A 15288-nucleotide genomic window follows, 5' to 3' on the forward strand; every position below is an offset into this window, starting at 1 on the left:
GCAGATCCCTATTAGCACAAGGACCTGGAGGCTTCGCGAGTTGAAAAATGTATTTCAAGAAGAGACTTTGATTAGAAAAGTGTTGGAAAATTCTGTTATTGTAACTTTATAAGTAATAACATTTAATCATGTCAAAAAGGGTTTCATGGGGTGAGCAAAGAGAATTAAATATGGCTGCCACAAAGTTATGCACTGCTGATTCAAAATCTGAAGAAGAAAAAGTCAAATGTCAAGAATGCGAGTGTTTATCCATTTGAGTTGTTTGGGTATGGATCCCACAAGTGAAACGTTTGACAGAACAAATTTTAGATGCAAGGATTGCCAAAGTAAACTTGAGTCAATCAGCAGTATTCTCGAATGGCTCAAGGCCAATAAACAGAAAGATGAAGAGGAGAGACAGAAATAAAGACAAGAAGATGAAGAGAATAGACAAAAAGAAAGATAAGAAGGTGAAGAAAAGTGACAGAAAGAAAGAGAGGAAGATGAAGAGATAAGGCAGAAAGAAAGACAGCAAATGAAAGAATTAAAAGAAGAATTTAGAATGAAGTGTAAGATCAATAAGAATGAGTTACTCAAAACTGTAGAAAAGTACCAATTCGGAATGAAGACCGAAATTGATAAATTTAAACAATAAACGAGTCAATAAGTAAAGGAACAGATGAAGCAAACCAAAAGGAGTTGCTAGAGGATATAGATAAGGAGAAAATCAGAGAAAAGCTAAAGAGACAGAATTAGGAAGCCTATTTGAAAATCTAAAACTCGAGACCACAAATAGTTTGATGGAAGAAAAACAGCAAAGAAAGGTAAGAAATAGAAGACAAAATGAAAGAGGTACGTACAATGGCAGTTTCATAAAACCTCTAGTAAAATATATTCTTTGGCTACAAAGTTAGAACGATTGCCTTTAAGTATGGATCCAGTGGAAAAAAGCCAGTGGATTTGCCCTGAAGATTTGGCTACTCCTAACGCCTGTATGCCTAAAAGGAGATATCCTGATAGAAGCAACCATGATATGATCCTCCCGAACCATATCAAATATTCGGTCATATTTAATATTATTCTTAATTATTTTGCTTTTTATATTCACTATAAAACGTTATGAAAGATAAGATATTTAATAGTTGACCTAATGACATAATTCTGTAATTCGAAAAGTTTCGTGTTTGTTATTTGCAAGCTTCTTGAAAGCAAAATCTTTCATTGTTGACAATTAGTCAAAAATATGTGTTCTCAGTTTTAGAATCAAACTATTATGAAAGCCATAAGAGCTAAATTTCAGTTGGAGTTATTAGTAATATAAGCCTTATGGACATTGGAAAGAATGTTTTAATAATGTGACAACTTTGTAGTACAGAATATTATAGAAACTTCAAGGATCATAATTGTTATTTTAGACATAGAAGAATGAACCTTATCCAACATACATCTTTAGAATATTGCCATTATACACAAATTAGTTCTGCATATCACAGCTGTAGCTATGTTTATCTTTTGTGTCACGGGAGGCGCTCTGCTTGACATGCGGGGGTATAAATACAGCTTCGGAACCTAATTCTGAGGCATTTTGATCACCGACTCCGATGGATTAACATCTTAAATACTCAGCTCCCTTTATGGGAGGGTTCAAGAACTCAGTCTTCGTTCTCAAATTATTGATTGAGTTGCTGTTTTGAGTCCACTTTATGCACAGTAAGGCTAATCGGGACTGGACCTACAGTTTAAAGTGGGATCCGAACCACTTGTGCCTCCACCGGGTATCGAACCCGGGACCCCTTGATTACAAGGCAAAGACGCTACCACTGCGCCATGGGGGAGGCCCCGTTTTCAAATTAGCTTAGAGACACAGTTATTCTGACGCATGGTTAGGTTAGCCCTGGGGACATGCTAACATGTCACCATGCGTGAGAATAAGTTAGTTTACGATTTCTTTCAACCTTTGTGATAATTCAGTTTGATTTCTTCGAAATTTATACGTAATATATTTTCAATTTTTGCATAAGCAACAGGACTTAATGTTATTCTGCCGTATGAGTAGGTTCGATCTGTGGGCATGCTAACATGCCATCATACGGAAGAATAAGTTCAGATTATTTCGTCTCCATGATTATTATTTATTAATCACGTTATTCGTTATTAATATCTGGCATGGTTAGGTTTCGCCCTGTGAACATGCTAATATGTTGCCATACCCGATATCAAGTCTATGTCTCTAATATTTTTCGAATTATAGCAGTTTGTATTTCTGCATATATTTTGAAGCCAGACCATAATGTCCAATTTATATTAAAATCGGAGTCAATACTTAAAACCTTCGCCAGTCATGTCAAAGTTATGCTTCATTATGTTAAGGAGCGTTCATAAAGTCCCAGGAGAGCGCCTGGTCGTCTTTTTATAACTGATATGACAGCTTGATCCATATTATGTAAATAAACTGCAAACGTCGCGTAGATTTAATTATAAGAAGGAAATCTGTTCTGTCCTTTATTTATGGAGATCTGTAAATAAGATGTAAATTTATAAAAGTACCTTGAAAATAAAAGTACCTTGAAAATAAACCATCTTCAGGAAAATAATTTCCCATAAAGAAGCCTACTGAAAACGCAGACCTTTCTTCAGAAACAGATGTTATTCAATTATAAAGTCTCCCTTTTCCATAGCCTGTCAAATGATTTAGTACATAACAGTTGAAGCTTCATATCCCATGTATTTCTACTACTGTACCCGTACCTGAGAGGGGTCAGAGTATCCCATTAGCCAACTGAATTAGCCGAGGTGAAGAAACAGATGAAATAGGATATTGAAAGGTGATTGAAGGAAATAGGAAGGTAAAGATGAGGATCTAATAGCTGCGATTGTATAGTTTTTCGAAGGCGATTTATGCTCGAGGACGCTGACGACAGAGGGTGGCCTAAAGGTTCGAGAGAGAAACCGCCACGAAGCCTAGTTCAGCATGAGAGCAGCCTAAAGTGTCGCGATGGATGTTTCCGCTCACTTTCTTCGTCTCCTTCGAAGTTTAGAGCTGGCGATCTAGCGCACGTCTCTCCCCAGCCTGCAGCTAAGCTATGATGATTTTATTTTGATTTTGAGTGTTTTCCCTAATCAGTTATGTTTTCCTTCTTTATTTTGCGTAACGTTATGCGTCGCTCTTCATAGTCATTCACCTGTTGATATGTGCTGATAGGAATATTGGCAGTCCTGAAAGGACTCCCCTGGAATTGGAGAAAAGGAAATGAAGGGAGAGTGATGGCACTTTTCAACCACTCGTCCTCTAGTGCTACCTCTGAGGAGGATTCGGAACTGACTAGGAACCGACAATCGAAGGGAGTAAAAAAGTCTCAAGAATTCGTCGATAAACCCTAAGAAGAGGATACGAGAAACTAATCTACCAAAACTAAGTATAAGAATTTTAGACTGGCAGATATAAAAGCCTTGGAGAAATTTCCTGGAGAGATAAATTCAGTTTCAGCCGAACTATATGCCGAAGATTTAAGAACTTATCTATAATGGAAGTTCGAAAATCTTACAGGTTGATAATTTTACCTTTCAAATGACTGGAAAGGCTAAATCATGATTTATATTCAATGAACGAAAATGGAAAATTTTGATCAATTTTGTTATGCATTTCGGAAGCAATATGCTTATTTAGAGGCTAAAGAACAGTAAATGCAGATATTTAGGAATAAGAAATTCCAGAAGTACCTTAGATTGACTTTAAAAGAGTACCGCTGGGAAGTCTATGGGAACTACTGCAATTTGGTAGAGGTAGTAAACCAAGACGAAGTCTTAAACATAATAATCAGCCAACTTCCAGTAAGAGTTCTACAATTGGTATAGACACAAGATTCTAATACTACGGATCAAATTGGCAAATTACCTTAGTCGATATGAAGCCTCTAAACAACTGGAGAAGAGTAGAGAAGATAACTCCAAGATGGAAGACAGGAGACAGTTTCAACCTAAAGTTAGGCAAACTCAACTAGTTTCAACCAGATTTAACAACGAGAATAAAGGGAAGACTGAAACAACTCAGAATCAGAAAAGCTATGATAATAGAAACCAGAGACGTTACCGAAGGCGGAATTTTTATAATAGCAATAATAATAAGGGCCAACAAAATAGACAATCTTGGAGCCAATCCCGTTTCCCAAATAACATGTCCAGAAACTTCAATAGGTTTTCCATTAAGAAGGAAGCAGTCCCGACGGAGTTCAACCCTGCCGCTCCTACTTGGGAAGGTTCCATGCTGCTAACTCCGACTTTAAACCCACCCTCGTTGTTGGTGGATTTGGTTAATTTGGTGTTTTAAGCCCACTTTATGCACAGTAAGGCTAATCGGGACTGGACCTACTGTTTAAAGTGGCATCCGAACCACTATGTGCCTCCACCGGGTATCGAACCCATAACCCCTTGATTACAAGGCGACGACGCTACCACTGCGCCATCGGGAAAGCCCCCACTTTCGTTGTAAATGAAGCTCTCTCATTTACAACGAAGTTGGAAACAAAGCATGAAAGTGAGAGCACCGATAATTTCCTTACAGAAGACCCTTTGGAAGTATTACATTTAGAATTAGAAGTAGAAGATGAAGAATGGAAAATGATAAAAGGATCTGAAGGCAAAGATATTATGTTTTCAAAGAAACCTAAGAAAATCGCACAAATTTTAGGATTAGAAATTAAGTGCACTATAGATACAGGTAGAGAATGCACTATTATTAAGTATAAAGTTTAGCCAAAGTGCGAGACAGGTTACCTGGACTTAAACTTCAGAAGTGCCCCGGAGTTTTACTGGGAAAGAAAATTCTAAAATAGTAGGATGTAGAAGAATTCGTTTTAAGATCGGAGGCGTATTTGAGGATCCTTTCCACGTAAGCCGAAATTTATATGCCGACTTGTTGATAGGCTACCAACTTTTCAAGAGATATCAGACGAATTTGGACACTAGAAATCAATGACTATATTTAGTTAAAGAAGGACAATTAGTAGAAGAAGATTTATTAGGTGAAGATACCTTGACAGCTAAAGATAAACCATACATTGAAGTCTGCGTAGGTCAGGTAGTTGTAGATACCTGGATAGCTAACGAAGATGAAATAAGAGGAAAAGTTGATTCCTCGGAGATGCATAACTTTGAAAAAGGTGAAAAAATGACAATGGATAAAATCAGACATCACATATCTGGCCATATTGTCTCTGGAAGCTGGATAAGAGTAGACCCTAAAAAGGATGAAGCCATATTAAAATTTGAAAGACCTCGGAATAGGAAGAATCTTCAGCAGTTACTAGAGTTATTAAATTGGAGGGAAAGATTTGTAAAGTATCTATCTAGGAAGACAGCAAACTTGGATAGGTTGTTAACTAAAAATGTTAAATGGGAATGGACTAGTTTTAGAACTCTAAAAAAAGAGTTAGTCCAATTACCTGCTCTAGCTCAGCTTGATTTCACTAAGCAATTTTGCTTACAATGTAATGCTTCGTTAACTGGGCTTGTAGCTGTTTATTTGAAGGAAAAGTAGAGCAGAACCCTGACTTAGAAAGCATTGCCATTAGAAAGCATTGCCATTATACAATATGCCAGTAGAAAACTGAAAGGATATGAACGGAATTATACCGTGCAGGGCTTAGAATGTTTAGCGGTACTTATCGGAATAGATCACTTCAAAGTTTACTTGTATGGTACCAGATTTTACGTTTACACAGAACATAAAAACTTGATATGGCTAGAGAACAGCACATACTGGAATGCTAGGTTGACCTGTTGGGCTTTAAAACGACAACAGTTCAATTTCTCCATTTTTCACATTAGTAGAAAACAAAATGGGATAGCTGCTGTCCTAAGCAAATATCTCATGTAGAAAATGTCCTGGGTAATGACCACCCTGTAAATAAAGTCACGTACGCTATGGGTATCCGTCTTATGGAGCGGTTTATCATGGTAGCACTATCTGTCGATATCTCAATTCTTGTCCCCTGGCGGGGTATCATGTTGTGTACCCTGTGGCTCCGGACACTAGAACACCTAGCCTGGAAGGAGAAGAACTTCAAGAATAGCGACATGCTCAAATTCAGGATGACTGGTGCCGAAACATCTCTCAAGATATTCCATTGCGACATAATTCAAATGTTCTACTTTTCTACTTCAAATGACTTGCTGTTCTTCAAATATAGAAGTAGAAGGGAAAAATTACAGATTACTAGATCCATAAGCTCTAGTTTCTAAAGGCCTCCCCCATGGCGCAGTGGTAGCGTCATTGCCTTGTAATCAAGGGGTCCGGGTTCGATACCCGGTGGAGGCACAAGTGGTTCGGATCCCACTTTAAACTGTAGGTCCAGTCCTGATTAGCCTTACTGCGCATAAAAGTGGACTTAAAACACCAAATCAAACCAATCTAGTTTCTAAAGTATTGGTTGCCGAGCATGATGAAGCTGGTCATTTTGGATTTACAAAAACTTATGGAAGATCGAATTCGCATTTCATTTGGCCTAAGATGAAGGAGAAGATTGCCCGATATGTGAGAGAATGTTTAGTGTGCTCCCGAAATAAGCCTGACAGAAATGGAATCCATAGACAGCATTTTAGCGTTATGGACAAATCTTCCCACGAAGTCTTGTCTATACAGGGTTTCGCAAAACTCTTTCAACAACGCTTGGGTGGTAGTAGATATCATGAAAACAAGTAACTTTTCCCTATGAAGCTTACCTCGAAAGCGCTTAAAATCTATCCTGTACGTATGCAACCCAACACAGCAAACGCTTGCTCTGACATAAGTACCAGAGGCGTGTGGCAGGGTTGCCACTATCTTTCCTCGTTAAGAGAGACTACTTAAAAAGAACAACTTGGGAGTCTTACCTGAGCAAAATTGAAAACATTAATGGTACTTGCGATGTTGTAAGAAGCATTCATAGTATTTATAAACTGACTAAGACAAATAATGGACAGACTGAAATTCAAGATTACTCATTGTAATATATCTCGATAATTGATTGATTGATGAAATAATAAATGACACCAATGTCTAGGCCAGGATTTCAGCCCGATTTCTCGGGTTCCTAAGGGCAAAGTCTCCCTACTTGGAATTTAGGGTTCCTGGAATTGGGTCCTGAGATAACAGGAAGCAAGAAGGTTTTCCTATAGATCTTTGCAAAAATGCAGGAGTTGAACCTGAAGGAAGACAAACGGAAGAGAAAGCAATTTTAAAGATCGGACGGGGAACAATTCTCGTTAAAGAAACTTTGTTAAAAAATAAGAAAAGGGTAAGAAGTGAAGGAGTCATTAATATGTGAAAACCACTATAGGTTACTGTCAACTTTTCATGGTTGTTTTGTGTCAATTTATCCCAATGTGAACTAAGTATTATGATTGTTCGATGAAATTAAGTGTTATATTTCTATATGTCCTTTCTGATAAATGCGAAGAATCTAATTAATTTAAGAGTTTATGATGGTTTACAGTTAAATTTGTTCGTTAAGGCATTAAAACTGTTGCGCATTTAATTAAAATCTAATTATCAAATTAACGTAAGCATGTTAAGTAATATAAATATGAAACCTTCGAAATCGTAACGAATATGTTTATCATGAATGTAATTATAAATGAAAGGACGTTATGATCAAATATTTTTTATTTATGTACATAATAACAGTTGAGAATGGTATGACGTTTGTAAGATTTCAAAAGTTCTGTTAAAGATGGAATATGAAGTTGAATCTAGGAAATGTACTTAAGTGAAAGGTTACAAAGATAATCTCAAATATGTTATCTTTAATGTTGTTGTTACGAGTTCGTAGGTTTATGAAACCTTGCAAGTTTGAGTTTAGATAATTCGGAAGTAATGTGGTTATTAGTTCAAAGAACTAAATACTTTTATTATCTTCAATTCATAATAAGGGACATTAGTTGTGTACATAAGTTCATAAAAATAACCATTTTATACTCTAATCTGAAAAAGCTGAAAGTTCTCAATGAATTAAGATTGAGTTTGCTAGATTTGAGAATAACATAAAATTATATAATTAAAAAAGAAAAGAGTTGAGAAAGAGAACATTTATTTCACATTCGTTACTTAAATATCTTTTTTCTACAGAAGGGGAACCTGTTATGTCCTTGCACATTTTGTAACATTGCATTCTGATTGTGAATGTACATGTTAAAGTGAAAAATATTTACTAACACCTTGGTTTCCTGATTATGTTTATAAATTTATATGTTGTATAACTCAGTATGTGACGTAAACGTGAACGCACCAATCAGGGTCCTTATGATCTAATGAATTAACCTTTATGGAATATACTAATGAAGTCAGTCCATTTACCGCAACATGCATAATGCTATGATGTAAATATAAACCCGCTAATCAAAGTTTACCAATGTTAATCAACTAACCATATTGTTTTTAGATAATGGCGGAACGTTTAAATTTGTAATTTTCCAACATGTAAGAAATTTATCAACGTTAAAGAAATAATTGTTTATCTCAAATTAATATGTAAACTTTCTTTGTAAATTACTCAAAGCAAAACTACATATTCTAAATTTCTATCTGTGTTAATTCAGAATATTGTATCAGAAAATTACCTAAAGGCCGTAGTTCGAGGCTGGAAACTTGAGTATAAATACGAAGCATTTTGGCTTTGAAGATAGGTCAGTTTCAGTGAAGGAAGAAGTGAAATAGGTTTACGCCGATCTTCTGTAAACCCTAGACAGGACAATTAGGAACGGTTCCAACCTAGGAAGAAGTTAAAAAAGTAACTTCTGTAAAACCTAGATTGGCCAACTCCACGTCTAGGATGAAGTGTGCAGGTTTATGCCGCTCTTCTATAAGACCTACATTTGTGACACCTTAGTGTTGACCTTTCCAATTAGCATATTTTTATCTACGAGAAACAATACTCAAAGTTCCGATTTTCGATTTACCTACCTACCAGTATCCCAGTGAAAAAATAAACGTTTTTCTATAAACTATACAACCTTGATCGTTCTTTTTAAACCTACCTTGAAATGAGTTTCATTGAAGACCATTAAGAGTCTTGATGTCCACGACTACTGGAGTAAAGAGTAAGAAGAGTTACGAGGGGGTGCTGAAAAGTTCGTAGCCCAACCCAGAAGGAGTGCACGTGGAATGATGAAACTTTACAGTTTTAAAGAACATATCTTGGTATGTACACATGCAAATTTTCATATTAATAACGGAATTGTTATTGTGGTTATCGGGCCCCGGAAGTGATCATGTGTGCCCAGCCAGCGATTTTCACAAACATCGAGATCAGAGCCGTCATCAAATTTTTGTTCCTCCAAGGAAAGTCGTCAAAGCAAATTCATGAGGAAATCAGTGGAACACTACGGGACTCTCCTCCATCATATGCAGTTGTGAAGAAGTGGGTGGCACATTTTAAACGTGGCGATTTTTCAACAGTTGATGCTCCACGTGCAGGAAGATCAAAAACAGTGACTGTCCCCAAAATCGTGGATGAAATTCATGGCCTTATACTTGAAAATCGCAGAATCTCAGCAAAACGTGTGGCAGAGATTATGGGCATTTCTCGGGAACGTGTTGGTACCATAATTCATAATGACTTGGACATGCGCAAGCTCTCGGCAAAATGGGTTCCCAAAAATCTGTCAGCAGATCAAAAGCGTGAAAGAGTGAGGACATCAAGGGAAGTCATTGCCCATTTTGAACGCAATGCCGACCAATTTCTGTCACGAATATGCCATGGATGAAACATGGTTGTACCACTACGATCCTGAAACGAAACAACAGTCAATGGAGTGGCGGCACTTAGGTTCCCCTTGCCCCAAGAAGTTCAAGATGCAGAAGTCGGCTGGGAAAGTGTTTGCAACATTCTTCTGGGATAAGGATGGAGTTGTACTCATAGACTACCTGCCCAAGGGTCAGACATTTAATGCAGAGTATTACTCTGCATTACTCACAAAATTGAAAGTGCAACGCCGCGGAAAAATGAAAAAATGAATTCTGTTCCTGCAGGACAATGCCCCTGTTCATCGAGCACTGCAAACTCAATTGACATTGCATGATCTAGTGTTTCAATGTCTAGATCATCCCCCTTATTCCCCGGATCTAGCTCCGTCAGACTATTTCCTATTCCCCAAACTCAAACAACACTTGAAAGGACGCCATTTTGGATCTGATAAGGAGGTGATAAGCGCTACGGAACAGTGGTGTGTGGAACAACTTTCAGAATTTTTTTTCACTGGTCTGCAAAAATTGGAGCACCATGCAAGGAAGTGTATTGCTCTTTGGGGGGAGTATGTAGAATAACTGTAAAATTTCATCATTCCAAGTGCACTCCTTCTGGGTTGGGCTACGAACTTTTCAGCACCCCCTCGTACGAGGAACGTAACAATATGCAAACTAAAAGTGTTGTATTGATGATTGAGAATAAAGTAAATGCACGAGTTTGTAAAACAAGTGTTCATTTCTACATTCACTGATGATGAGAGCAATGTCTGCGCTCGAAACGTAGGAAGCCAACATCGACTTAGCCTGGCTGATCACCCGAGAATAGCTGTTCGAATACAGCTATATTATTAAAAGTTTAAGTGAATACTATGAGACTTTCCGAGACAAGTTATGTGACATGCAGATAGAGCAGTTGCCACGCTCAAATACTAGACTGCCAATGTATCATTGATGTAAGTTGCCGTACTTAGCAGCATACCAACCAAACGAAATATTCCATTTTTAATCAGAGAATAAACGTTATATGCTGCACTTAAAAAAACATACTTCACAATTGTTTGAATAGTAAAATCCAACATCACTACTTGGTTTATTGGAAGTCGCCCCTAGAAAAGCAATCCTTTATGTTACCAGTCGAGAGTCAAAATTGAAAGAAAATGTCGTTGCCTTCACAGTTAGTCTTTAGTTTTGTATGCGGAACGTTCGAGTTGCATGCGAGAACGCATCAACGCATTGATGTAAGGGTCTAGTTTGTAGTCTCTTCCTGCTTGCACATTTCCATCTCATCTTTTGGATTTTTTTTTTTTTTTTTTTAACAATCAGAGCAAGCTTATTAAAATGACCCCATACTGTCCCAAACATCAAAGCAAATATTTTCATTTTGCAGATTGAATAAAATTGTAAATACTTTTAGTACTTTTTCTTCAACTAATATTATGTTTTACCTGTATTATGTGAGTCTTACTATGTCGTGCTGAAGCCTTTATGCCAACAGGTTTCTTTTATAACTAAGCACTTGAAGAAAATAGGATTTCAAGACGTATCCAAGTGTTTCTGAATTATTGAAATATATGAAGGATTTCGTGGAGTTCTCTGAAACTTCTCCGCTCACTCATAATGAATTAAATTTTCAAGAAGCCTCTCTTATGAAGCAATCAGATATACATAAATTATTATTTCTTCCTTATATATAAGTTGTTTTTCCAGTAGTTTACGACATCATTTTCCCAACAAACCGTGAACAATGACCTGACGCTCGCTTGCGTTACGAATTATGTATAATTTAACAACAGTATATGTGTACCAACTATAAGAGGTTGATATGGTCATTTCGACAGACGAAACGAGAAAGATAATGTATGCCATTCATTCCATAGCCTTTATATTCTTCAGTGGTGCCTCTCCGATGACGTAGTGGTAATGTCGTCATCTTGTAATCTAAGGATCACAGGTTAGATACCCAGAGGAAGCAAATACTGGTTCAAATCCCGCATTACACTGTTAATCCACTCCCAATTTCGGAATATACAATATGGTACGAATGTACAATAATATTTAATATGCATAAGAAAAATATATATTTGTACTTTTAGGTATTTTATATGGTTTTCCTGTGTGTGTAGGGGGGGTGGGGGCAGGTTAATCGTAATGAAGAAGGTAAATAGTGAATAGTAGAAGATGAAAGCCTGCTGTGTGCTACTGAGGCGTGCTTGATGTTTCCTCTTGTCTACTAACATGACGATGTTCCGCTTGAATTCCCCTGGATACACATTTCTGTAACTTAATAATGCACGAATATTACCTTTCTTACACATTTCACAATATCCTCAATAGCAAAACTTAGCAGGAATATTTTCCTGGGTGGTTCCATTTACTTGAAACCAGTTCATAACCACAGGGGAGCATTACTCCCCCAACCTTGGACAAAAGTCTGCTCTACGGGGGTAAGGGGGGAAACAATGACTGCCAAGGGCACCTCTAGGAGGCACAGAACTCAATTACCCCATCGATTTCAAATTTTATGCAAAATTTTAGCAGCAAATAAAAATACATATTCTAAAATTTACTTGATCGCTTCGCCCGCAATACCGGTTTTCCTTCGTCTTACATAGTGCAGAGCCGTAGCTAAGGAGCAGCGGGAGTCGTCCCGGGACGCCGAACAATGTAAATGACAAAAGTTGTGAAAGAGAGAATGCCATGGCGCTCCATGAAATTATTTGAGCCCTATTAAATCAATACTGTTTTCAGCTTGCAAAAAATTGGATCTAACAATTATCTTGCTGGTTTCGCTCGCACTATCAGATTGTCTTCTGTAATTCATTGTAAATTACTAGAGAGACTTTTCTTAATTGATTTTGTCTTAAATGTATGAACAATTGTTTTTAAGAAAAGGGGCGTGCACATTTCAGAGACAATTTATGAATTTTTTCCTGTTGGTTTATTATGAGATGGATGAATTGATGGTGTAATGTTTTTAAATAATATATGTTACACATATGGAGCATTCCACGAAAAGTGGTCCTACTCCATGTAAATAACAGAATGAATTAATGTAGAAATTATTATTGATTTTAATTGCATTAAATTTTAGATTTTTTTGATTGCATATAATTTAGACATCTCACCAATAAAAGTTACTAACACCTGCAGCCTTTATGCTTCACAGACTTATGAAGTCAAGCTTTGCTACATTTTTAAAGTGTCACAAAGTAACTCAATTTTGTTAATGCTTTTCAGGCATTGAGCCTATGCCATTAATCTTAAGTTTCTTCACTTGTTAGCAGACACCACAAAGTACTTATCGATTCTATGAAATCAGTTAATTATTAATATTTTCATCCAATGTCATGTCTAGAACCTTAAATTTTGTGTGTAAAATATTATACACGTAACGATCGAATGGCCCATATATATATTAAAGAAACTTTGGATACGTACACAATTTAGTGTTAGCATGTTGCATGTATTTTCTTATTTTACGTCGGTCTATGTTGCATATGTGAAAAACATATATGATATATCATTCATGAAAGTTATACATGTTACAGACCCTATGTAAGGAAGATAATTATATTCGGAATACATCTATCAAGCTTTTTTGTCTTTCAAAAATACAATTTGTGTTCTTGATTTTCATATGAAATTGAAATATTTGAAAAAAATATTTCAAATTGTTTGTTGCAATACAAATGCTTTAGAACAGACTTCGACCCCTCTATGCGTAATTGACGACGATGTTAACGTCTTTCATACGACTACTACTACTAATAAAAATTCTCATAGTTGTGATAACCACTAAACAAATATATATATATATATATATATATATATATATATATATATATATTTGCGGTGGTGGGTCCAGACGTAACAGTTGGGAGGTGCGAATTTCAGTCAAGTGCCTCACCTCACCCAGCTGCTTTTATAATTTACACTGGCACTGTTTTATATAAACAATTTATCGTACTGTGAAAAGGAAAGAAGATCACGTACATGATCTAGAGATTAGAGTATTGTTTCACAAAAATTGGTGTCCAGGGCTGGAAGACATGATTATACTGTTCTACAAATTTTCACTTTTCTTGTTTCTTACTGAATTTTGCCATATGGACTTCATTTTCTAAGATTTGCTCTTAATTTGATGTTACTGCATCTTTCTTGTTACCCATATGCAATGCATTGGCTCTTATGTTTAAGATTGGCCTAAGCATAATTCATGTTACATAACAAATTAATCTTAAGCACTGTGGAATATATAGCTATTAAAAACACCCGCAAAAGGAGTTCGGTGGGATCCCATCCTCTCCCCCCCCCCCCCACGAGATAACTGAGAAGAATTCATACATTTCAAATTTTGAAATTATAGCGTGAAATCATAGATCAGAGGTGAGGTGAAAGGCAGATTAAGAGTCTATGCAAATTAACTTTGTCCTGGTGATGCTATAGGATAATTCCCTTAACTGCGGGAAAGCATTACTCTGTTTCGTCCAATTTAAACACTGCCGCCCCAACCAAATACAAACACAAAAGAATCCTGCGGGCGTCCTTAAAATAAATGGTTACTGAATCCTCGACAAGAATGTTTTCCTGTTGTGTAGGATAAAACACCTTCTCTTTACTGAAATAGATCCCTTGAACAGTAAAAACCTCTAACAGCAAAGCACTTAGAAAAGAGAAAGTAATGAAATAATACTATGAATGTTGATTTCCCACCCAGTATTCTCGTAGGACGTCAGAAGATTCTCCACGAGTTGTTCATAGTTCATTGCTCTTCTGTTTCCCAGAAAACTATGACAAACCTGTCGAAATGCATTCCATGCAGTTCACTCACCATCACCGAAGAATTTCCTTCATGTTTTCATAAGTTTCCTTAATGTCAACTAAATGGACAACAGGAATTGAACTTAGAACATTACCGTTCTGCATAAAACTGCTATATGACAGAACATGGAGGATTCAATTAAAAGTCTCCAGTCCTCCGACTTATGTGATATATTCATCGATGCAAATAAGCATTTTCATGGCACACAGTGAGGTCCCCTTTCGATTCGAAAAATGAAATAAATTAATCGTAGGGAGTAGTACCTTCACATCATCCGTGAAATCCCTCATTACGCCATTTAATATCGCCTGTGTAATCTTGTGATTTACAGGATTCCTGTTAGTAAACCTGATGGTAAATACCTGTATGAAGGCGAAGACGAAGATGGACCTAAAGGAAATCGGTAATGGGTTTAAAAGGTTGAATAGAAACAGATTGATCACTTGCGTTGATGCAGCCACAAACCTTCGGGTTTTAGAAAACTAGATGATTAGAGAGTTAGTTAGTTATTAATGTTGCGGGCTTTGCTACCCTACTTTGCTTCATACATGACATGTCGGAATGGAGTGCTGTTTTTGATATGCTATCTCGAGTTGAGCTGGGTAGATTGAATGTCCCCCCCCCCCCCACTCTGTTACGCCAAAAGGAAAGATAAGCGAATTCTTTTAATTCCATTTCCGCGCTCAGCATCCTCAGGTTAGTAAAGAATTGGTACTTTCATTTCTGTAACATAATGTGTGTAGAAAAGTGTTATTATTGTGTGAAA

The 15288-nt window shown here is 36.7% G+C and overlaps 1 protein-coding gene across 1 annotated transcript; it reads left to right on the plus strand.

Moving 5' to 3' along the window:
* Positions 1–9225: 9225 nt before the first annotated feature.
* On the plus strand, positions 9226–9720 carry LOC145986873 (protein GVQW3-like). Its single transcript, XM_083121342.1, has one exon. It carries the CDS (start codon positions 9226–9228, stop codon positions 9718–9720), a length of 495 nt encoding a protein of 164 aa, XP_082977468.1.
* The last annotated feature ends 5568 nt before the right edge of the window (positions 9721–15288 follow it).

The sequence above is a fragment of the Lepisma saccharinum genome, chromosome 4, assembly GCF_977018435.1.
Source record: "Lepisma saccharinum chromosome 4, izLepSacc3.1, whole genome shotgun sequence".
Taxonomy (NCBI): domain Eukaryota; kingdom Metazoa; phylum Arthropoda; class Insecta; order Zygentoma; family Lepismatidae; genus Lepisma; species Lepisma saccharinum.